The sequence below is a fragment of the Pristiophorus japonicus genome, chromosome 4 (genome assembly GCF_044704955.1).
Source record: "Pristiophorus japonicus isolate sPriJap1 chromosome 4, sPriJap1.hap1, whole genome shotgun sequence".
In the NCBI taxonomy this organism is placed as follows: domain Eukaryota; kingdom Metazoa; phylum Chordata; class Chondrichthyes; family Pristiophoridae; genus Pristiophorus; species Pristiophorus japonicus.
The window spans coordinates 48,624,454-48,650,689 of record NC_091980.1 but is presented as its reverse complement, the minus strand read 5'-3'; the positions used below and the strand labels follow the sequence as shown (position 1 = coordinate 48,650,689).

Sequence of the window (26,236 nt, the reverse complement as noted above, 5' to 3'; positions counted from 1 at the left end):
TGTTTCTTTGCACATGCGGGCCAAATGCCCTGTATATTCACAGTTCCTGCAAACAGCCTGCTGAAATCGACATTCCCTTGACAAGTGCCCACCCCCATACCTCCAGCACAGACTGCTTGCAAAGAATGAGCTGCATCTGGCTGATCTCTCCTGAGCTTCTCTCAGTTTGTAGTTGATTGCTCGCATTGTGCGTTGATGAGGTGTGAACGGCCATTCCTGTGGCCCTTGATGGCTTCTGTTGCCACTGCTTGCTGTCAAAAGCCTGTTCTGCCAGTTTTGTCTGTGGGAGTAGCAGCTTTTCTAATGCTGTGAACTCCTTGTTCCATTATTTCGTTAGTTGTCGTACTTGCATTGTAAATCAACATTGTTTCTTCTTCCCCTACCAAGAATGCCTGTGCAACCAGTGCTGCTGCCTCTAAAGTCAGGTTCTTGGTCTCTATGAGCTTTCGGAATATGCCTGCATGGCCTATTCCTTCAATGAAAAAGTCTCTCAGCATTTCTCTCCTCAGTTCATCGGAGAACTCACATAAACTAGCCAACCTCCGATGTTCCGCTACAAAGTCGGGTATGCTCTGGCCCACACAGCGTCTGTAGTTGTAGAACCTGTGTCTGGCCATGTGTAGGCTGCTTGCTGGCTCCAGGTGGTCTCTTATGTGCCGGGCTGCACGATTGCGGCACAGATCCCGCAAAATTGGCAGCAGCGCGCAACTCCCCTTTATATTTTGCCCCATGAGTGGAGTGTAGCCCGGTTCGTGGCCCATGAGGCTGGCGCTGACATAGCTTGCGGCTGCCTCATAATACTCAGCCCAATTTCTGCTGCGGAGCAAAAATGCGATGCCGCGCACGGCGATGACATCATCGCTGGAGGTGCAATTGCCCGGGGCGCAACCAACGGGGGGCACAGCACTACTGGTTTCGGGCCTCCACTAACTCCCACACAATTTTTAAGGAGCCGGTAGCGCCCTCACACCACCCCAGGTGAAAAACACTTTTCAGGTGTGGACTGAAAGCAAATCGTTTGAAGAATTGAGCACTCGAGGAAGTCAAGGAAGTTCCAGCTTTATAAGGCTGGAATGGGTAGAATTTTCCAAGGGAGAAGAGTTTCCCAAAAATGCCTCCCTGGCAAGGGGTGGACAGAATTGCCTCAAATTTCCAACCTTGCCCTCCCCAACAGAAATCTTCCATTCTGTGCCCCTGCAGCCTGGGAATTTCAGTGCCATATAAAACCAGAAGATCTGAGACTTGGGGGCTGAAATTGGCCTGTTGTGCGCTTGCTGTTAGCACATCCAGGGGATGCTAACGGGGCGCGCAAGTGTTTTCACCTGGGGTGGTGTGGGGGCGCTACCGGCTCCTGCAAAATTGTGTGGGAGTTAGTGGAGGCCCGAAACCAGTAGTGCTGTGCCCCCCGTTGGTTGCGCCCCGGGCAGTTGCACCTCCAGCGATGATGTAATCGCCGTGCGCGGCATTGCATTATCGCTCCGCAGCAGAAATTGGGCTGAGTATTATGAGGCGGCCACAAGCTATGTCAGCGCCAGCCTCATGGGCCACGAACCGGGCTACACTCCACTCGTGGGGCAAAATATAAAGGGGAGTTGCCCGCTGCTGCCAATTTTGCGGGATCTGTGCCGCAATCGTGCAGCCCGGCATTCCGTTTCGGTGGCGGGCTGTTGTCACGGCAACCTGCATCCCCTGTGGCCTAGTGGAGGTCCATCAAGAACCGTGTAGAGCTCGCACCGTCCCTCCCCTTTAACAGAAAGGGAGGGCCCGTTGAACCCATCAGCACGAGACTGCGTAGCGCTGTGTGCTGCGTGCGATCAGCGCCCCCAAGCCCACCCCAAGTGGAAGTGGAGCATCCAACATTGTACTCCACTTCCTCTCAGGGGCAGTGACCCCAATTTAGATCACGAGGCGGGACATCTGCGCCGGGTGCAGGAGGTCCCACCTCATGAAGGTTACCGGTCCCAAATGGGGAGCTTCGGAATTTCATGGCCTTGATCCCTGGTTTATATCGAGTTATCTGATCTCAATTATGGTGGTTGGTCAGATGTTACAATTGACTTTAATGCTTCTGGACCAGGAAGGAAGAAATGTGGCAAAAGTCCTGTGCCTCATTGCTGACAATTGAACCAGTGCTGAAAACTTATGGGCCCATCAGTAGAACAACAACTACCAGTTTGCCCAGCATTGACTTAGTGCAGAATCCCAGGATGACATAATTTACATAAAAGGGGAAGACACCTTTATCATTTAAGGGACTCCCCAAGTGCCTGCCCTGAGGGAAACCAAGAATATCAGAGTGACACTTTTGCTGGTCCATTGGGGGTTGGAGGAGGACAGTCTGGCCAAAGAGCGAACATTTGTTTCCATTGTCTTTTAAACTTCACTTGTCAATTGTTTTCCAAATGTGTTACACTCTTTTTCCCTCTCCTCCCTATCATGTGCCATGCTCCATCTCATCTCTGCTTCTGCTGCTTGATCACTGGCCTCTGGGATGTGCACACGGTGAGCTGAGGTGACATATCTGTATTCAGAATCCTTCACAAAGCTTGATTTGTTGGGGTAAGTTTAGAGAGCGTTCATAGAATCATAGAATGGTTACAGCACAGAAGGACACCATTCGGCCTATCAAACCTGTGCTGGCTCTCTGCAAGAACAATTCAACCAGTCTCACTCCCCTGCCCTTTCCCTGTTGCCCAGCAAATTTTGTTCCTTCAGCTGCTTATCCAATTCTCTTTTGAAAGCCACAATTGAATCTGCCTCCACCACCCTTTCAGGCAGCGCATTCCAGATCCTAACCACTTGCTGCAAGCTTTTTTAATGAACATAACAACGTTTCTTTCAGAAAGGCAGTAAAATAAAATTGGGAAATAACTCACAATCAGTGTTGTTCTGAACCTGGTTAATTCTCTTCCTACAGGATCGGAACTTGTTGGGAAATCCATTCGGATTGCATTCTCTACAATGGGAATTGGCATTTTTTATGCATTTGGCTACATGTTCCTGCCTTTGGTTGCATACTTCATACGAAGCTGGAAGATGCTGCTCTTCACCCTGTCTCTCATTGGCCTGCTGTACATTCCTTTTTGGTGGTATGTAGGAATTAGAATATTATCCTATTTAATCAGTAGATTAGGAACTTTTATTGCCATTAACATCTGGGACTGATTCTGACCAAGATAAAGAAAATGAGAGTCCTTCTTGGATGAGGGTAGGGATGGGGATCAGCATTGTCAGTGGATTAAAGAAGTGTCATAACATCTCCTTGAATGTGATGAAATGCTGGACGTTCAGTAGGGGTCATTTTCACCTTTACTGCCTGGGCGGTTCAGTTCCCACCCTGTCTCAGCATCAAAGGCCACCTAATCAAGTATGGTACGGTTACCAGCAGAGTAAAGCTCCATCTATGCTCTTCCATCAAGTTCCCTCTAATTTGCTCCACCAACACTCCTTAACCACACCCTCAGAGAAGCAACATTGACTGTTCCTGTGTAACATTTCCATTTCCTATACCTGTCACCATTATGGTACTTCAGAGTGAAATGATCAATTTGTTTTGTGAATGTGTATCAAAATATAACATTTTTGTGCTATGGGATATGCCCATTAGCTTGTGCATTTCAGCAACTCCAAAGTCATCTCACCCAGTACCCTTAGAACCAGGAAATACTTTCGTCTCTCTATGCTGGGCTGGACTAACAGCACGATTCTGAGGCAGAGAGATGTTAATCACAGTTCAGAGCTTCAATAAGCAGAAACTTTTCGGGAGTACGTTAGATTTCTGGACTAGTAATCCTGAGGCCTGGAATAATAATCTGGAGACGTGAGTGGCTGGCGGAACAGTGATGTACAATCAGGAATGAGTGGCCCTGGGAGTCCTCAACATTGACTCCAGACCCCATGAAGCCTCATGGCTTCAGGTCAAGCAGGGGCAAGGAAATCTTCTGCTGATTATCATCTAGCGCCCTCCCTCAGCTGATGAATCGATACTCCTCCATGTTGAACATTATTTGGAAGAAGCACTAAGGATAGCAAGAGCACAGAATATATTCTGGGTTTGGGACTTCAATGTCCATCACCAAGAGTGGCTCGATAGCACCACTACTGACCAAGCTGGCTAAGTCCAGAAGGACATAGCTGCCAGACTGGGCCTATAGCAGGCAGTGAGAGAACCAACACGAGGGAAAAACCTACTTGACCTCGTCCTCACCAATCTCCCTGTCACAGATGTATCTATCCATGACAGTATTGGTAACAGTGACCTCTGCACAGTCCTTGTGGAGACAAAGTCCCGTCTTCACACTGAAGACACCCTCCATCGTGTTGTGTGGCACTACCACCGTGCTAAATGGGATAGATTCAGAACAGATCTAACTGCTCAACTGGGCATCCATGAGGAGCTGTGGGCCAGCAGCAGAATTATATTCCACCACAATCTGTAACCTCATGGCCAGGCATATCCCGCATTCTGCCATTGCCATCAAGCCAGGCGAACAACTTGTTTCAATGAGGAACATAGAAGAACATGCTAGGAGCAGCACCAGGTGTACCTAAAAATAAGGTGCTGACCTGGGGAAGCTGCAACACAGGACTACGGGCCCAAGTTTCCACACGCATCTAGAATGGTGCAGTCCCGACCTGGATGCCCGTTTTTCGCGCCACAAAGTGTGCGTAAAATAATCCTCCATATTCTCCACCTCCCTGCAGGTCCTCTGGCCCTCGGCGCAGCGCAGCACGAGCTGTGGGGGGGGGCGGAGCCAGGTCCCTGCGCTGAAAACAGTGCCGGGACCTTTGCACATGCGCGCTCCAGTGGGCACGCAAGTGCAGTAGCTCCAGGCGCCCAAGACTGTGTGGGAGGGGCCCAAAGCACGCAGCCCCGAGCCCTGGCCGAATGGCCTCACTGGGTCTGCGTGAATAAGGCTCCTCCCACGGCCAGCTCCTGCTTCCCCCCCCCACCCCCCGACCAGACCCGACACCCGCTCCCCCCCGCCCCACCTGCCTCCGGATCGGACCCGAAACCCGCTCCCCCCGCCCCCGGACCGGACCCGACCCGACTCCCGCTCCCGCTCCCACCCTCCCCTGACTGGACCCGACCCGACCCGACCCGACTCCCGCTCCCGCCACCCGACCCGGCTCCCGCGCCCCCCCGCCTCCAGACCCAACCCGATTCCCACTCCCGCTCCCATCCCACCGGACTGGACCCGACCCGATTCCCGCTCCCCCCCGCACCCCCCCCCAGACCCGACCCGACCCGACTCCCGCTCCCCCCCCCCCCCGCCTGGACCCGACCCGAGCCGACCCGACTCCCGCCCCCCGACCTGACCCCCCCCCCCCCCCGACTGGACCCGACCCAACCCGACTCCCGCTCCCACTCCGCCCCCCCCCCCCGCCACCCGACTGGACCCGACCCGACTCCCGCTCCCACTCCCGCTCCCGCTCCACCCCCCCCCCCCCCCCGACTGGACCCGACTCCCGCTCCCCCCCCCCCCACCCCCGCCCCCGGACTGGATCTGACCTGACCTCCCCCTCCCCGACCTGACCTCCCCCTCCCTCCCCCCCTCTCCCTCCCTCCCCCCTCTCCCTCCCTCCTTCCCCCCCTCTCTCTCCCTCACTCCCCCCCTCTCTCTCCCTCCCTCCCTCCCCCCGACACGAACCGAACCTCCCCGACCCGACCCAACGCCACCTACCTGTAAATCTGGTGCTGGGGATGGGCCCTGCCCGAAGTCTCGGGCCAGCCCGTTCAGCCTTCGGTCCCGAAAGGCCTGCCTGAAGCACTTTCACACAGGTAGGAAGATGGTTTATTTAATCTTTTCTTTGCTTATAAATGTTTATTCAGGTTGGATTTATTTGTATAATATTTGTATAAGTATAAATAAGGATTTATTATAGAATTTAATGACTTCCCTTCCCCCCCACTCCCCCCACACCTCGTTCTGGACGCTTAATTTGTAACCTGCGCCTGATTTTTTAATGTGCAGAACCGGTTTTTTCAGTCTACAAAAATCTTCACTTGCTCCATTCTAAGTTGGTTTGGAGTACGTTTTCACTGTGGAAACTTTGAAATCAGGCGTCAGTGGCCGGACACGCCCCCTTTTGAAGAAAAAATTCTGTTCCAAAGTGGAACTGTTCTACCTGACTAGATCTGCAGAAAAAAAAATGTGGAGAATTGCAATTTCTAAGATAGTCCGTTCTCCACCAGTTGCTCCGAAAAATCAGGCGCAAATCATGTGGAAACTTGGGCCCTATATGTCTGCTAAACAGCGGAAACAGCATGCTATAGACAGAGCTAAGCAATCCCACAAGCAACGGATCAGATCAAAGCTCTACAGTTCTGCCACATCCAGTCCTGAATGGTGGTGGACCATTAAACAAATAACGGGAGAAGGAGGCTCCATGAATATCAATGATGCCGGAACCCAGCACGCAAGTGCAAAAGACAAGGCTGAAACGTTTGCAATCATCTTCAGCCAGAAGTGCCAAGTGGATAATTATTCTTGACCAACTCCTGAATTCAGGCCATGGGCCCAGTACTGCAAATCCTGTAACTTAATGTTGAGAGTCTCTCATCAGCGAAGCATTCAATCACAGCCCTGTCGCTATGCGGCACAATTTGCCTTGAAGATACAATTTGCCTTAAAGAAACCCAGATTGCAACAAATGAATCTGTTTGCTTTGCTATTGATTGATTTTACTTGGTATGTCATGCATTTCATGTAAAACATGCCCGAGCTACCTATGTCCTCAACATCAACTGAGATACTATTCACATCTTATTCTTGAATCACATTGATGTTATACAGGTTAGCGGTTTCAAGATTGCGAACATGTATAAGCCACCAAGTGAAACCTGTTGGAACAACTTACTGCCTTGTCTTTCTCACCCAACTATCTACCACACAGACTGGAGTTATTCACAGTCCAATGAAGATGGAGTTTGATTACGAAGCTGGGCACCAAGTAATGACCTTGCCCTGATCCACGATCCTGTATGGCATGGCACCTTCGGCTTGCCCATGGCTTCCACGCTGCTCCTGGACTCCGTCTGTTAAACTGAGGCGGAGGTTGAGCCACCATTGAATCAGCTGATGAGTGACAGCTTTAAATCTAGTATAAAAGCTCCCACTTCACACCTGTTCACTTTCCAACCACAAAGGCTGTTGCTTTCTCCCTTTAGAACATAGATTGAGGTTTACGCAGGCTGCAAGTGTTTGGAGCAAACTCTCCAGCCAGTGTCACCTCATTGCAGCAACCTCTGTCACCATTGACAGATTGCATCTGTCATCTCAACTTCAACTATTTTCTACTCCATCAGGATGGGGACCATTTACACTCTCTCACCTTGGTCCTCAGAATCTGATCATGATGAGCCCCAACACCAGCAGCACCAGGCACATATGCAGCACCAATAACAACACCAAACTTCGCCACAATCACCTAATGCAATAGTAAGGAAGGATATTAGCTTGGATGATGTGGAATCTATATGGGTGGAGCTGTGGAATACCATGGGGCAGAAAACGCTGGTGGGAGTTGTGTACAGACCACCAAACAGTAGTAGTGAGGTTGGGGACAGCATCAAATAAGAAATTAGGAAAGTGTGCAATAAAGGTACAGCAGTTATCATGGGCGACTTTAATCTACACATAGATTGGGCTAACCAAACTGGTAGAAATATGGTGGAGGAGGATTTCCTGGAGTGTATTCGGGATGGTTTTCTAGACCATATGTCGAGGAACCAACTAGAAGGCTGGCCAACCTAGACTGGGTGATGTGTAATGAGAAAGGACTAATTAGCAATCTTGTTGTGCGAGGCCCCTTGCATAACAGTGACCATAATATGGTAGAATTCTTTATTAAGATGGAGAGTGACACAGTTAATTCAGAGACTAGGGTCCTGAACTTAAGGAAAGGTAACTTCGATGGTATGAGACGTGAATTGGCTAGAATAGACTGGCAAATGATACTTAAAGGTTTGACGGTGGATAGGTAATGGCAAACATTTAAGGATCACATGGATGAGCCTCAACAATTGTACATCCCTGTTTGGAGTAAAAATGAAACGGGGAAGATGGCTCAACTGTGGCTAACAAGGGAAATTTAGGATAGTGTTAAATCCAAGGAAGAGGCATATAAACTGGCCAGAGGACTGGGAAAAATTTAGAATTCAGCAGAGGAGGACAAAGGGTTTAATTAGGAGGGGGGAAATAGAGTATGAGAGAAAGCTTGCCGGGAACATAAAAACTGACTACAAAAGCTTCTATAGATATGTGAAGAGAAAAAGATTAGTGAAGACAAACATAGGTCCCTTGCAGTCAGATTCAGGTGAAATTATAATGGGGAACAAAGAAATGGCAGATCAGTTGAACAAATACTTTGGTTCTGTCTTCACGAAGGAAGACACAAATAGCCTTCCGGAAGTACTAGGGGACCGAGGGTCTAGTGAGAAGGAGGAACTGAAGGATATCCTTATTAGGCGGGAAATTGTGTTTGGGAAATTGGTGGGATTGAAGGCCGATAAATTCCCGGGCCTGATAGTCTGCATCCCAGAGTACTTAAGGAAGTGGCCCCAGAAATAGTGGATGCATAGGCGATCATTTTTGAACAGACTATCAACTCTGGATCAGTCCCTATGGATTATGAGCTAATGTAACACCACTTTTTAAAAAAGGAGGGAGAGAGAAAACAGGTAAATATAGACCAGTTAGCCAAATATAAGTAGCAAGGAAAATGTTACAATCAATTATTAAAGATGAAATAGCAGCGCATTTGAAAAGTAGTAACAGGATCGGTCCAAGTCAAGCATGGATTTATGAAAGGGAAATCATGCTTGACAAATCTTCTTGAATTTTTTGAGGATATAACTAGTAGAGTGGACAAGGGAGAACCAGTGGATGTGGTGTATTTGGACTTTCAAAAAGCTTTTGACAAGGTCCCACACAAGAGATTGGTGTGCAAAATTAAAGCACATGTTATTGGGGGTAATGTACTGACGTGGATAGAGAACTGGTTGGCAGACAGGAAGCAGAGAGTTGGAATAAACAGGTCCTTTTCAGAATGGCAGTCAGTGACTAGTGGAGTGCCGCACGGCTTAGTGCTGGGAACCTTGCTATTTACAATATACATTCATTATTTAGATGAAGGAATTGAGTGTAATATCTCCAAGTTTGCAGTTGACACTAAACCGGGTGGCGGTGTGAGCTGTGAGGAGGACGCTAAGAGGCTGCAGGGTGAATTGACCAGGTTAGGTGAGTGGGCAAATGCATGGCAGATGCAGTACAATGTGGATAAATGTGAGGTTATCCACTTTAGGGGCAAAAACACGAAAGCAGAATATTATCTGAATGGCGGCAGATTAGGAAAAGGGGAGGTGCAATGAGACCTGGGTGTCATGGTACATCAGTCATTGAAAGTTGGCATGCAGGTACAGCAGGCAGTGAAGAAGGCAAATGGTATGTTGGCCTTCATCGCTAGGGGATTTGAGTATAGGAGCAGGGAGGTCTTACTGCAGTTGTACAGGGCCTTGCTGAAGCCTCACCTGGAATATTGTGTTCAGTTTTGGTCTTGCTATTGAGGAAGTGCAGCGAAGGTTCACCTGACTGATTCCCAGGATGGCTGGACTGACATATGAGGAGAGACTGGATCGACTGGGCCTGTATTCACTGGAGTTTAGAAGGATGAGAGGGGATCTCATAGAAACATATAAAATTCTGACGGGATTGGACAGGTTAGATGCAGGAAGAATGTTTCCGATGTTGGGAAAGTCCAGAACCAGGGGACACAATCTAAGAATAACGGGTAAGCCATTTAGGACCGAGATAAGGAGAAACTTCTTCACTCAGAGAGTTGTTAACCTGTGGAATTCCTTACCACAGAGAATTGTTGATGCCAGTTCATTGGATATATTCAAGAGGGAGTTAGATATGACCCTTACGGCTAAAGGGATCAAGGGGTATGGAGAGAAAGCAGGAAAGGGGTACTGAGGTGAAGGATGACCATGATCTTATTGAATGGCGGTACAGGCTCGAAGGGCCAAATGGGCTACTCCGGCACCTATTTTCTATGTTTCTATGTTTCTATGTTTCTATGATGCTGCACAGGACAGAGGGCATCAGCACTCGACCACATTGCTGCCCAGGAGGCCAAGGATGGCCTCACCATGGCCAAATTTACTTCAGTTGACACTGCACACACTGACTACCACATGATGCTCCAGGTTGGCAACACCCTACACCAGCAACATATAGCATCCCTAGAATGCCCAAGCCATTCGTTTTAACACTCATCAGCAGCTTGGTTAGCCCAATCTATATGTAGCTTAAAGTTGCCTATGATAACTACTGTACCTTTATTGCATGCATCCCTAATTTCTTGTTTGATGCTGTCCCCAACCTCACTACAACTGTTTGGTGGTCTGTACACAACTCCCACTAGCGTTTTCTGCCCTTTGGTATTCCGCAGCTCTACCCACACAGATTCCACATCATCCAAGCTAATGTCCTTCCTTATTATTGCATTAATTTCCTCTTTAACCAGCAATGCTACTCCACCTCCTTTTCCTTTCTGTCTATCCTTCCTGAATGTTGAATACCCCTGGACGTTGAGTTCCCAGCTTTGGTCACCCTGGATCCATGTCTCCGTAATCCCAATTATATCATATTCGCTAATAGCTGCCTGCGTAGTTAATTCATCCACCTTATTACGAATACCCCTTGCATTGAGGCACAGAGCTTGTCTTTTTAACACACTTTGCCCCTTTAGAATTTTGCTGTAATGTGGCCCTTTTTCATTTTTGCTTTGGGTTTCTCTGCCCTCCACTTATACTTTTCTCCCTTCTATCTTTTGCACCTGTCCCCATTCTACTTCCCTCTATCTCCTTGCCTAGATTCCCATCCCCCTGCCATATTAGTTTTACCCCTCCCCAACAGCACTAGCAAACACTCCCCCTAGGACATTGATTCCAGTCCTGCCCAGGTGCAGACCGTCCGGTTTGTACTGGTCCCACCTCCCCGAGAACCGGTTCCAATATCCCAGGAATTTGAATCCCTTCCTCCTGCACCGCTCTTCAAGCCATGTATTCATCTTAGCTATCCTGAAATTCCTACTCTGACTAGCATGTGGCACTGGTAGCGATCCTGAGATTACTACCTTTGGGCCCTACTTTTTAATTTAACTCCTAGCTCCCTAAACTCAGCTTGTAGGACCTCATCCCATTTTATACCTATATCGTTGGTACCTATATGCACCACGACAACTGGCTGTTCACCCTACCCTCCCAAAATATCCTGCAGCCTCTCCGAGACATCCTTGACCCTTGCACCAGGGAGGCAACATACCATCCTGGAGTCTTGATTGCAGCCGCAGAAACGTCTATCTATTCCCCTTACAATAGAATCCCCCACCACTATACCTCTCCCACTCTTTTTCCTGCCCTCCTGAGCAGCAGAGCCATCCACATTGCCATGAACTTGGCTGCTGCTGCCCTCCCCTGGTGAGTCATTCTCTCCAAAAGCACCCAAGGTGGTGTATCTGTTTTGGAAGGGGATAACCACAGGGGACCCCTGCACTATCTTTCCTCCACTGCTCTGCCTGATGATCACTCATTCCCTATCTAGCTGAGTAACCTTTTTCTCCAGTGAATTCAAGGGCCGCTCCAATGCCGCAATGTGGTCTGTCAGCAGTTGCAGCTGGATACACTTCCCGCACATGTAGTCGTCAGGGACACTGGAAGCCCTGGCTTCCCACATAGCACAGGAGGAGCATGAAATTGGTCAGGGCTCTCCTGCCATGACTTAACCCTTAATTAATTTGATCTGGCAACAATGCCAAAGGTTTCTTACAGCTAGACAGATTTTGTGACTACAATTATGAACTCCAACACTAAACTTTCACACAAATGGGAAGAGGTGACATCAAACTTTCCACTGATGCTCGCTGGGCTATCGCCCATCTATCGCCCAAATAGGCAGGCTATTGCCCATTTGACCTTAAAAGTGGAAAGTTGGGCCGGAACATTGCCCAATGATCGGCGGCCTAACTTTTGGCGCACATGATTTTGACATCGCTGAGGTGATCGCCCACCGCAACCTTCGCCACATCGCTCACACATCGCCGGGCTGATTGCTTGCCAATAAGAAGAAAAGCTGGTCCCAACTGGCACTAATTGGCAGAACTCGGCACTACGGACGCCATTTTGAATGTCGGAGGAACTGAAAAGGCTGTTTCAACGTGGAGCATACGAGGAGATATTTTGTGAGTGATTTTAAGGGCCTTATTGACACTTGGCAATCTTGTAATCACATTTAAGTGTAGAGGACAAATCTAAGGGCTTTCAGAGTGATTTATAGTGATGGGGTCTGTAATTTCTCTCCCAGTATTGGTCAATAATCACATGCTGCAGAATGAAGATGGGAGATGGTATATTGAAGAGCATTATTTGCCCAATCAAAGAGATGGCAGGCTGCTGCGGAGGAGGAGACCTTACACCCAATGCACTTACAGGGAAAAGCAATCATAGAAACATAGAAAATATGTGCAGGAGTCGGCCATTCGGCCCTTTGAGCCTGCATCGCCATTCGATAAGATCATGGCTGATCATTTCCTCAGTACCCCTTTCCTGCTTTCTCTCCATACCCATGATCCCTTTAACCGTAAGGGCCATATCTAACTCCCTCTTGAATGTATCCAATGAACCTGCATCAAAAACTGTCTGCGGCAGGGAATTCCACAGGTTAACAACTCTCTGTGAAGAAGTTTCTCCTCATCTCAGTCCTAAATGGCCTACCCCTTATCCTAAGACTGTGCCCCCTGGTTCTGGACTTCCCCACCATCGGGAACAATCTACCCGCATCTCACCTGTCCCATCCCGTCAGAATCTTGTATGGTCCTATGAGATCCCCTCTCATCCTTCTAAACTCCAATGTATAAAGGCCCAGCTGATCCAGTCTCTCCCCATGTGTCAGTCCAGCCATCTCGGGAATCAGTCTGGTGAACCTTCGCAGCACTCCCTCAATTGCAAGAATGTCCTTCCTCAGATTAGGAGACCAAAACTGAACACAATATTCCAGGTGAGGCCTCAAGGCCCTGTACAACTGCAGTAAGACCTCCCTGCTCCTATACTCAAATCCCCGAGCTATGAAGGCCAACATACCATTTGCCTTCTTTTATGCCTGCTGTACCTGTATGCCAACTTTCAATGACTGATGAACCATGACACCCAGGTCTCGTTGCACCTCTCCTTTTCCTAATCTGCCACCATTCAGATAATATTCTGTCTTCGCGTTTTTGCCCCCAAAGTGGATAACCTCACATTTATCCACATTATACTGCATCTGCCATGCATTTGCTCACTCACCTAACTTGTGTAAGTCATCCTGCAGCCTCTTAGCATCCCCCTCACAGCTCATACCGCCACCCAGTTTAGTGTCATCTGCAAACTTGGAGATATTACACTCAATTCCTTTATCCAAATCATTGATGTATATTGTAAATAGCTGGGGTCCCAACACTGAGCCCTGCGGCACTCCACTAGTCACTGCCTGCCATTCTGAAAAGGACCCGTTTATTCCGACTCTCTGCTTCCTGTCTGCCAACCAGTTCTCCAACCACATCAGTATACTACCCCCAATACCATGTGCTTTGATTTTGCACCCCAATCTCTTGTGTGGGACCTTGTCAAAAGCCATTTGAAAGTCCAAATACACCACATCCACTGGTTCTCCCTTGGCCAGTCTACTAGTTACATCCTCAAAAAATTCCAGAAGATTTGTCAAACATGATTTCCCCTTCATAAATCCATACTGACTTGGACCGATCCTGTCACTGCTTTCCAAATGCGCTGCTATTTCATCCTTAATAATTGATTCCAACATTTTCCCCACCACTGATGTCAGGCTAACCGGTCTTTCATTACACGCTTTCTCTCTCCCTCCCTTTTTAAAAAGTAGGGTTACATTCGCTACCCTCCAGTCCATAGGAACTGATCCCGAGTCGATCGACTGTTGGAAAATGATCACCAATGCATCCACTATTTCGAGGGCCACTTCCTTAAATATTCTGGGATGCAGATATCAGGCCCCGGAGATTTATCGGCCTTCAATCCCATCAATTTCCCTAACACAATTTGACGCCTTCAGTTCCTCCTTCTCATTAGATCCTCGGTCCCCTGGTACTTCCGGAAGGTTATTCGTGTCTTCCTTCGTGAAGACAGAACCAAAGTATTTGTTCAATTGATCTGCCATTTCTTTGTTCTTCATTATAAATTCACCTGAATCCGACTGCAAGGGACCTACGTTTGTCTTCTCTAATCTTTTTCTCTTCACATATCTATAGAAGCTTTTGCAGTCAGTTTTTATGTTCCCGGTTGAACTTGTCCAATAACAAGTGCCTTAGGAGGCCGCACTTCCGAAAGTCGGTCATTGCTGAGATATGCCAGCTCATCAAGGGAGATCTGCAGCCTTCCAGCACCATCAAGACCGCACTGCCCATTGAGATACAGGTTACTGCAGCACTTTCCTTCTATGCATCGGGCTCCTTTCAGGCCTCAGCTGGCGACATTTGTGGTATCTCAGCACGCCACACATTGCTCCATTTGACAGGTGACTAAAGTCCTTTACGCTCGCAGGATGGACTTTATAAGCTTCCCTTTGACCAGGGAGGCACAGACCGAGAGGGCTTTGGGTTTCTCGCGAATAACAAACTTCCCAAAGGTGCAGGGAGCAATAGACTGTACGCACACGGCCCTGAGAGCACCTTTACAGGATTCAAAGATGTTTCGTAACTGAAAGGGACTCTACTCCCTGAATGTGCAGCTCGTTGTCGACCACAATCAAATAATCATGGCAGTAACTGCTAATTTTCCCGGCAGCATCCATGGTGCATACATCTTGCATGAGAGCACTGTCTCTGACCTGTTTAACAGTCAGCCACAAGGTTATGGTTGGATGCTGGGGGATAAAGGATATGGCCTTGCCAGCTGGTTCATGTCCCCGCTGCGTAATCACCAGACAGAAGCCAAGAAGCGCTACAGTGAAAGCCATATAGCTACATCATCGAAAAAACAATTGGAGTGCTGAAGCAGTGCTTCAGATGCCTGCACCACTCAGGAGGCAACCTACAATACCAACCTGATGAGATTGCTGAATTTATTGCTGGTGTGCTACATGTTGCATAACCTAGCTATAAGGAGAGGACAACAATTGCCAGAGAGCAAGAGGAAGATGAGGAGGAGGAGGATGACGAGAACCTCGGGGAGGACAATCAGCCTGGCGATGAACCCATGCCCCCACACCCCACCGCCCCCCGCCCCTGACAAGACTGGAAAAGCCCCGTGGGAGGTACGCAGCTGCAAAACTCTTGCGTCAGCAGCTCATAAATGAATGCCTTGCATGAAGTTACATTAGTGACAGTTACAGTTATGGAAAGACAACAGTTGCAGTTGCATTACGTTTCATCCTTGCCTGGCTTGGCCTGGCCATTGTTTTCCAACAATTGTATTCATGTTTTCCTTACCTTACATTATTATATGACCCTGCACAACATTGGAAAATGCAATAAAATATTTTAATAATTTAACTATTCATTTTTTTTAACTGTAAGAATAAGACCCCCTCGAACCCCAACAGTCACACAACAATAAATTTAAAATACAACAACAACAATGAGAACAATAACAATAATAACACCCCCCCCCCCCACCTGCGGCCACTCTTCCCTCCAGATCCTAATATATCCCACCGTACCTTAGCACCCCGTTGTAATCGGGTAATGGGACCACGATGACTTGCAGCAGGGGACCTCAAGACCTGCTGCTGTGGGGGTGTTGACGACAGCAGAATCCTCTCAGGGGTTGGAGGAGGAGAAGACGTTTCAGAAGAAACATTTTCCGAAGTTTCCGAAGTTTTTCCTCCTGACTCGCAACTGTGCTGGTATTTGGTGGGATGGCACCTTGGAGTGCAGTGCCGTCTCCCGACAATATCGCATGCCACAAGACATGGATGGTGGCGGTCTGTTGGCCCATTGCCACAATCATGCGCTCCATACCCTCCAATTTGTGAGCGGACATTCTGCCAATGTTCCCGGTCAACCCGCCAAATGCCTGGAGGAGCTCTCAACTTAGGTCGACGCTCTCCCTACACAGCACAACCATGTCCTCCTTCAGACCTGCCCGTTGAAGATGACAATGTGGCCGCAGGTACAATAGATACAAGGGGCATCCTCCTCGGTATTTTCCATTTCCATCTCCTCCTCTGGCTCTGTGGTCTCCTCCTCACCACCCGTGGTGATAATCACCTGCAAAGGGACAGGTGTGGCCTCCCTTTGCACCTGTTGAGTTGGGCGACCTGATGAACACAATTGAGCTTATTAGAATAGAAGGGTATACATGGTTCTTGTGCTGAGCTGGCATACGTAGGAGGAGCAGCACTCCTACAGTAAATGTGACCGAGAGACATTATATATTACTGCCTCATATGGTGGTACATATGGTAGTACATCTATGTGGAATTCACTGCCCCAGTGAGCTGTGGAGACTGGATCAGTGACTATATTTGAGGCGGAGATAGACAGACTTCTGAATGATAAGGGAGTGAAGGGTCATGGGGAGCGGGCAGGGACGTGGAGCTGAGCCCTACATCAGATCAACCATGATCTTATTAAATGGCGGAGCAGGCTCGAGGGGCCTGCTCCTGCTCCTATGTTCTTATGTTCTTATATTGTTAATCTGAGAGTAGCACAGAAGTTGTATGCATAACATGAGATCATTCGTATATTATAATAATATGCCGTTACATTACTTTGAATTAACACTACTTTACACATTACTCACGTGATGCAAGGGAGGGATCTGCACCACCACGGGTGGTGGCCGAGCGACGGTGGGTGCCCACAAGCGCTGATGCACGCTCCTCGAGGTCGCTAAGCAGCTGTAGTTGAGCAGGGCCTCCTCTGGTGCGTCTCTGCTCAGAACGATTCTTTGATATCTTCCTCTGCAAATGTGACAAGAGCATGGCATAAGCTAATTGACTAGGAACTATTATGGAAAGACAATAGGTTCCAACGTTATATGCTAGTTGAGTTTGTATCCACAATTGATGCATGGTTTCCACATCTACGTTCAGATAAAATATTTCATAAGATCGTGTTTAGGATCTAATTCTTGACACAAAACATCTCGACTATAATCTCCATGAGGGCCCCCAGGGGGGGTGGGGAGGTAATCAGGATCACTGGTGAGCTCGGCAATGACAGGAGCTAATGTCCCAAAGTGTCCCAGGGCAGACAATGAGCCAGGTCAGCTCTCCCCCAGTCCAGGCTGGCTCACTGTGTAAGTGACAGCAGCCGGAGAGACTGACACAGTCTGGGTAAAGGTGACCGGACCCCTCATTGCTCAGTCATGCCCCATCCGCCAACGTAACCCAAAAGTGGACGCTGCCAAATTTAGACTTAAAAAGGGCGCAGGTTCCGAGCCCTGTCCCGATCTTACCAGGGAATATATGCAAGAATAACCAGCTTAATTTCAATCCAGGAGATTTACATATTATGTAGATCATTACAATTTAAAATCTATTTAATACTTACTCTTGCCGAAGCAACCAGGCTGTTCCAGTGCTTGCAGCACTGATCCGACCCCCTCGCCTTGTGGGAAGCCGACGAGACCACGTCGGCGATCTTGCCCCAAATCTTCCTGTCGGCCTGGGTTGGAGGTTCCCCACACCCACCCTGGGTTAATTGGGCCCACCGCAAGTGCATCTCCTAGACGAAGGCCTCGTTGGCCTTATTGGAGAAGGGTTTGGCCCTCCTCCTCCCCTCAACATCATGGCCACTCCTCCGACTCTTCCAAGTTTGACATATCAAAATCTCTCTCGCTCTCTAAAGCTCTCTCTCCTGCCTGTCTCTCCAATTTCTCCTCTCTCTCGCTCTCCCTCCCTTTGCCTTTTGCGCATGCCCAGGTGACCCCTGACCTTCTGAATCGCGGGAAACCTTCTTTGGAAAAGAAAACGCATGCACAGAAAGGCCGTTTCGAGGGACACCTTGCCTTTCACATCGCTGAGGCCTGTTCCACATCGCTGAGCTATCGCTGAGCTATCGTCCCCAAAGAAAAGCCGAAAGCAGCGATCAGAAAAATGGGCGATCTTCCAGCGATCCTGTAAGCTGAAACATCACTAAGGCTGGAACATCGCCCATGTCTTGGGCGATAGCCAGCTAAGTGGAAAGTCTAGCCTCATGTCAAAAAGCATGTGTGATGGTTGGAACTAGCTGAGTACGAGTGCCAACTGAAAGCTATTTTCCAGCATTCAGTTCAGCAACTGAACTCCACTTTGTGTTGTCAATTTTCAAGCTAAAACTACTTTTTAAGCATATTTAAGAGCATTTCTCCAACCAATCTTGAAGGCGTCCTTGACAATTTATGGAGCACTGTTCCTACACAGCAGCCTATGATAGTCTGGCACACTGGTCCTCTGGCACACTGGTCTTGCATGAGTCCTGCCATATTGGGCCACCTCCTTGGTTGAATTACTGCTAAAGGGCCAATGTTTCAGAGCACACATGGCAGACCTCACCAGCTTGTGGAGATACCAAATCAATGGCCTCACCATTAGGAATCAGTTTTCACACCACAATGGCTTATGACAAATACTCTGCTGGCATCACTATCTTTGCACACACATGAATTGTGCCAACTTGAGCAAAATACCAGAGAATGGCCCGCACTTATGGAACTATACACAAGAATGAGTCACAACTTCAAGAGAGGAAACAAGAACATAATGGATAATCTGTTAATTCTTTACAATAAAAGCAAAACTAAAGTTATATAAGCAAAATCATTGTGGAAAGTGTTTACCACAGTACTTTATCAAACTAAAGTTTTTTTAAGAATAGAGTGTACTGAACCACAAGTAGTTTCTCTATTCATGGAACCTGTATCAGGTGCAATATCTACTGTGGATTGATCAGTTCCATGGGACTATGGTGGCAAATGTATTTGGTGAGTGTTGTCACTTGCTCAAAGCAAGAAACAAAGGCACAAATGTGACTCTTTGTGCTGCACCACTGGATCCTGCTGATCACAGAGCCAGCACATTTACCTGACAGAATATCAGGGTTTAATTTCTGAAGGCTTTTCTCAATGGCCTCTCTTCCTTCACCCTTCATAATCTTCAGTTAATCCAAGACTTTGCAGCCCGAGTCCTCTCACAGACATTGACCCTCTCCTTACCAAACTTCACAGATTCACGGTCTTCATCATGTCAACTTTAAGGTCCTTCAAGTTGCTCCACATTCTTGATCCCCTTTCTTCAGCTATATGTCCCATTCACACCCTCCACTTCACTGATTCAAAATTTATTGGCCACGAAATTGCGGTCGGAGGCTTCTTTTTGACGAACTCCTTCGATCGGAGAATTTTTACGAATTTACCTGGTGGTCCCGGAGGAGCTTGGAATTCCGGTGGGGAGGTCTTCTCTTCCCGTCCTCGAGGTTTCCACGCAGAAGGTGCAGCCATGTCCAGGTACAGTATTCCACAGCTTTCTCATTAATAGCAATGAGAACTCCATATCTGCGAGTTCTCATTGCTATTAATGAGAAAAAAAAACTAAACACCATAATAAAAAATAAAAAGACACACACCTCACATAATTAAAATGAATTGAAATTAAAGTTAATAAATGTCTCAGAAAAAATTTAAAGTTTTGTAATTAGGGTTCAAAATAAACTTCCCTTAATGGGCAGGGTTTTTAACAATAAAATGTGTTTATTTTATTTTATTTTATTATGTTTTTGTATGTTTTAAAACTCTTACACCTGTAAAAGTAGACTATATGCCTGCTTTTATCAGGCGCAAGAGTTTTGAGAACATTTTCTGAGCCAGATATGGGTAAATACCACAATCTTGCCCTTGCAAATGTCCTCGCTCCCGAGACATGGAAGATCTGTCAACCGACTTTTCTGATGTATTCCCGGGTCCATAGAAACTTCATACGGATCCGGAGAGGCCGGGATTTCCAGGCCTATGGCTTATATTTCCACCAGTTTATTTCTCAGTCTGTGCATTGCAATACATACCTTTTAACCTACTATTATATGTCTTCATGCTATTCATTTTCTCAAAATGTTTTTGCCATGCTATCTCAATGCCACTGTCATTTCTGAATCCACTCCTAAATTTGAATACAATTACATGTTAATATCTTTTATTAAAGTGTATCTTAATATTAATCATAACTTCACAACATGACTTTAGTGCTCTTTTCTGAAAATAACACTTTTAATCCCAGGTTCATTCCCGAATCTCCACGCTGGCTGCTGTCAAAGGGAAGGATACAGGAGGCTGAAGCAATAATCCGACTCATTGCAAAGAAAAATGGTGTCCCTCCCCCAACAGTGATCTTCACTGAGCTTGAGGTACTGACACACAATATTGCTTTTGTTCCCTGTGTGGTTGTTTAGCTCTTTAATACAGACCTTCTCTTAGCCTTACAAATGTTCCTCGTCCCCCTTCTCTCCTGAAGGTGTTGACTCTCTGCTATGCTGCGGATCCATAGGTGTCAATCACATCCCTTGTCCACGTGACTATTCTGTTTCATATATGAATCCAGATCGTGAGTGCTATCAGGTTATTTGACCATCAAGGATCTCACAGCAAGGCCCAATTCCGTCTTCATTCAAAAGCAGACACACATTCACTGCATAGCAATTAGGCATGACAATCCTGGGTGATTTGTTTTTGCTTCCCTGTGGTTCTTTGGATAACACTTGTGCCACCAACTGCACAAACAAGAGATCAAACATGAACTGCATGTCTTAACTACCCACTGGATGAAATAATTGAACCTGTGGGGAGTCTTTTCTTAACTTATTAGGATTTAGGGATGAGGTCACACTTGCACTCTTTCATCAATTCATTGAGACATGCATTGCATTGGAGCATCCCCAGATGATAATTATGTTCTTTATTGACCATATGCTTTTCTTCCTTTTCAATTCTTGCAATATTTTTTCTGGCTTTTTCCTCACTATCAATTATATTAGTGAAATATACACCAGGTAAAATATGGGAACATAGAAACATAGAAACATAGAAATTTACAGAGCAGAAGGAGGCCATTTCAGCCCAGCGTGTCTGCACCAGTCGACAAAGAGCCACACGGCCCTTGGTCAGCTGCCCTGAAGGTTAAATATAAATCTATGAATAATGAACAATGGCAGACAGGTAAAGAGCATCTGGTCCAACCAATCTGCCCCACACAACTGCGATACCCCATATATTGCAACATTTTACCCTCCACCCCATCTAGAGCTATGCGATCTCCTGGGAGAGGCAAAAAAACAGATAAAAACCCAGGCCAATTGGGGAAATAAAATCTGGAAAAATTCCTCTCTGACGCACCCAGGCGATGGAAACTAGTCCAGATCACCCTGGCCTATTCGATTGCTTGAAGTACTTACCATCGTATCTGCGCCAGCCAACAAGAGGTTATCCAGTCTAATCCCACTTACCAGCTCGAAGTCCGTAACCCTCCAGGTTATGACACTTCAAGTGCCCATCCAAGCACTTTTAAAATGAGGGCTTCTGCCTCGACCATCTTTCCAGGCAGTGAGTTCTAGACCCCCACAACGCGCTGCGTGAAGAAGCTTCCTCACAAATCCCCTCTAAACCTTCCACAAACCACCTTGACCACCTGCATGTTGCATGTAATGGCGGAGATGGAAGTTTGAGGATGGCCTCCGCAAAGTCTGGGAGGAGCGTGATGCCTATAAAAGGCCCAGCGGCAGCAAGGAGCAGCGGCAGTTGGGGAGGAGCGACGAGGCCTATAAAATGCCCAGCGGCAGCGAGGAGCAGCAGCAGTCAGGGAGGAGCCTGCAGGGTCAAAAGTAAGAAAGAAGTAAAAAGTAATTGAAGTGTGACATCACAGCCAAGAGGGTAAGTGATTGGCTGGTTGATTGGTGAGTAGTTTTCTTTTTCCTTATCTTTTTTCTTTTTCTTAGCAGTAAGAAACCTTGTCACTGTTGCCAAATTAAGTAATTTAAGGGTTAAGTCATGGCAGGAGAGCCCAGACCCATGCCATGCTCCTCCTGTGTTATGTGGGAAATCAGCGTCCCTGACTCCTATGTGCGCGGGAAGTGTATCCAGCTGCAGCTCCTGACAGATTGCATTGCAGCACTAGAGCTGTGCATGGATTCACTCTGGAGCATCTGCGATGCTGAGGATGTTGTGAATAGCACGTTTAGTGAGTTGGTCACACCGCAGGTAAAGGGTACACAGGCAGATAGGGAATGGGTGACCATCAGGAAGAGCAGTGGAAGGAAGGTAGTGCCACGGTCCCCTGCAGTCATCTCCCTCCAAAACAGATATGCCACCTTGGGTACTGTTGGGGGAGATGGCCAATCAGGGGAAGGCAGCAGCAGCCAAGCTCATGGCACCATGGGTGGCTCTGCTGCGCAGGAGGGCAGAAAAAAGAGTGGGAGATCAATAGTGATAGGGAATTCTATTGTAAGGGGAATAAATAGGTGTTTCTGCGGCCGCAAACGAGACTCCAGGATGGTATGTTGCCTCCCTGTTGCAAGGGTCAAGGATGTCTCAGAACGGCTGCAGGGCATTCTGGAGGGGGAGGGTGTGCATATAGGTACCAACGATATAAGTAAAAAGCAGGATGCAGTCCTATAAGCTGAATTTAAGGAGCTAGGAGTTAAATTAAAAAGTATCCACATGCTAGTCAGAGTAGAAATAGCAGGATAGTTAAGTTGAATACATGGCTTGAGGAATAGTGCAAGAGGGAGGGATTCAAATTCCTGGGACATTGGAACCGGTTCTGGGGGAGGTGGGACCAGTACAAACCAGACGGTCTGCACCTGGGCAGGACTGGAACCGATGTCCAAGGGGGAGTGTTTGCTAGTGCTGTTGGGGAGAATTTAAACTAATAGGGCAGGGGGATGGGAATCTATGCAGGGTGACAGAGGGAAGTAAAATTGGGTCAGAAGCAAAAGGTATAAAGGAGAAAAGTTAAAGTACAGGGCAGAAAAATCAAAGGCAAAAATCAAAAAGGGTCACGTTAAAACATAACTCTAAAAGGACAAGGAGTGTTAAAAAAACAAGCCTGAAGGCTCTGTGTCTCAATGCGAGGAACATTTGTAATAAGGTGGATGAATTAACTGCGCAGATAGCTGTTAACGGATATGATGTAATTGGGATTACGGAGACATGGCTCCAGGGTGACCAAGGCTGGGAACTCAACATCCAAGGGTATTCAATATTCAGGAAAGATGGACTGAAAGGAAAAGGAGGTGGAGTAGCGTTGCTGGTTAAAGAGGAGATTACCGCAGAAGTAAGGAAGGACATTAGCATGGACGAGGTGGAATCTGTATGGGTAGAGCTGCGGAACAGCAAAGGGCAGAAAACGCGAATGGGAGTTGTGTACAGACCACCAAACAGTCATAGTGAGGTTGGGGATGGCATCAAACAGGAAATTAGGGATGTGTGCAATAAAGGTACAGTTATCATGGGTGACTTTAATCTACATATAGATTGGGCGAACCAAACTGGTAGCAAATGGAGGAGGATTTCCTGGAATGTATAAGGGATGGCTTTCTAGACCAATATGTCGAGGAACCAACTAGAGAGCTGGCCATCCTAAACTGAGTGTTGTGTAATGAGAGAGGATTAATTAGAAATCTTGTTGTGCAAGGTCCCTTGGGGAAGAGTGACCATAATATGGTAGAATTCTTCATTAAGATAGAGATTGACACCGTTAATTCTGAACTTAAAAAAAGGTAACTTCAAAGGTATGAGATGTGATTTGGCTAGGATCGACTGGCGAATGATACTTAAAGGGTTGACGGTGGATTGGCAATTGCAGACATTTAAAGATCACATGGATAAACTTCAACAATTGTACATCCCTGTCTGGCGTAAAAATAAACCGGGAAAAGTGCCTCAACCGTGGCTTACAAGAGAAATTAGGGATAGTGTTAAATCCAAGGAAGAGGCATATAAATTGGCCAAAAAAAGCAGCAAACCTGAGGACTAGGAGAAATTTAGAATTCAGCAGAGGAGGACAAAGGGTTTAATTAGAAGGGGGGAAATGGAATATGAGAGGAAGCTTGCAGGGAACATAAAAACTGACTGCAAAAGCTTCTACAAATACGTGAAGAGAAAAAGATTAGTGAAGACAAATGTAGGTCCCTTACAGTCAGAATCAGGTGAATTTATAATGGGGAAGAAAGAAATGGCAGACCAATTGAACAAATACTTTGGTTCTGTCTTCACTAACGAAGACGCAAATAACCTTCCGGAAATACTAGGGGACTGAGGTTCTAGCGAGAAGGAGGAGCTAAAGGAAATCCTTATTAGTCAGCAAATTGTGTTCGGAAAATTGTTGGTATTGAAGGCCGATAAATCCCCAGGGCCTGATAGTCTGCATCCCAGAGTATTAAGGAAGTGGCCCTACAAATAGTGGATGCACTGGTGGTCATTTTCCAACATTCTACAGACTGTGCATCAGTTCCTATGGACTGGAGGGTAGCTAATGTAACACCACTTTTTAAAAAGGGAGGGAGAGAGAAAACAGACATCGGTGGTGGGGAAAATGTTGGAATGAATTATTAAAGATGTAATAGCAGCGCATTTGCAAAGCAGTGACAGGATCGGTCCATGTCAGCGTGGATTGATGAAAGGGAAATCATGCTTGACAAATCTTCTGGAATTTTGTGAGGATGTAACTAGTAGAGTGGGTAAGGGGGAGCCAGTGGATGTGGTGTACTTAGACTTTCAAAAGTCTTTTGACAAGGTCCACAAAAGAGATTAGTGTGCAAAAGTAAATCACATAATATTGGGGGTAATGTACTGACGTGGATAGCAAACTGGTTGGCAGACAGGAAGCAGAGAGTAGAAATAAATGGGTCATTTTTAGAATGGCAGGCAGTGACTAGTGGGATACCGCAAGGTTCAGTGCTGCGACCCCAGCTATTTACAATATACATTAATGATTTAGACGAAAGAATGGAATGTAATATCTCCAAGTTTGCAGATGACACTAAGCTGAATGGCAGTGTGAGCTGTGAGGGGGATGCTAAAAGGCTGCAGTGTGACTTGGACAGGGAAGGTGAGTGGGCAAATACATGGCAGATGCAGTATAATGTGGATAAATGTGAGGTTATCCACTTTGGTGGTAAAAACAGGAAGGCAGATTATTATCTGAATGGTGACAGATTAGTAAAAGGGGAGGTGCAACGAGACCTGGGTGTTATGGTGCATCAGTCAGTACACCCAAGTAAAACAGGCAGTGAAGAAAGCAAGTGGCATGTTGGCCTTCTTAGCGAGAGGATTTGAGTATATGAGCAGGGAGGTCTTACTACAATTGTACAGGGCCTTGTTGAGACCACACCTTGAATATTGTGAACAGTTTTGGTCTCCTAATTTGAGGAAGGATGTTCTTGCTATTGAGGGAGTGCAGCAAAGATTCACCTGACTGATTCCCAGGATGACAGGACTGACATATGAAGAAAGACTGGATCGACTAGGCTTATATTCAATGGAATTTAGAAGAATGAGAGGGGATCTCATCGAAACATATAAAATGCTGACGGGATTGGACAGTTTCGATGCAGGAAGAATTTTCCCGATGTTGGGGAATTCCAGAACCAGGGGGCATAGTCTAAGGATAAGGGGTAGCCATTTAGAACCGAGATGAGGAGAAACTTCTTCATTCAGAGAGTTGTGATCATGTGGAATTCTCTACCTCAGAAAGTTGTTGAGGCCAGTTTGTTAGATATATTCAAAAGGGAGTTAGATGTGGCCCTTATGGCTAACCGGATCAAGGGTTATGGAGAGAAAGTAGGAATGGGGTACTGAAGTGCTGGATCAGCCATGATCATATTGAATGGGGGTGCAGGCTCGAAGGGTCGAATTGCATACTCATGCACCTATTTTCTATGTTTCTATGTAAACCTATGCCCCCTCATAATTGACCCCTCCACCAAGGGAAATAGGCCCTTGTTACCCACTATATCCTGGCCCCTCAAAACTTGATACACCTCAATGAGGTCTCCCCTCAGCCTCCTTTGTTCCAAGGCGACCAAACCCAACCTATCCAATCTGTCCTCATAGCTAAGAATCTCCATTGCAGGCAGCATCCTTGTAGATATTCTCTGCACCCTCTCCAGTGCAATCCTATAATACGGCGACCAGAACTGCACGCAGTACTCCAGCTGTCGCCTAACCAAAGTATTATACAATTTAAGCATA

At 47.0% G+C, this 26,236-nt stretch overlaps 1 protein-coding gene across 1 annotated transcript in view; it reads left to right on the top strand.

Moving 5' to 3' along the window:
* LOC139262894 (organic cation/carnitine transporter 2-like) overlaps positions 1 to 26,236 on the top strand; it is a 162,705-nt gene that overhangs the window by 35,307 nt on the left and 101,162 nt on the right. The window contains exons 4-5 of the mRNA XM_070878151.1: positions 2,918 to 3,089; positions 20,271 to 20,397. Of these exons, the coding sequence (XP_070734252.1) occupies positions 2,918 to 3,089; positions 20,271 to 20,397 (299 nt within the window). The remainder of the gene's footprint in view (positions 1 to 2,917; positions 3,090 to 20,270; positions 20,398 to 26,236) is intronic.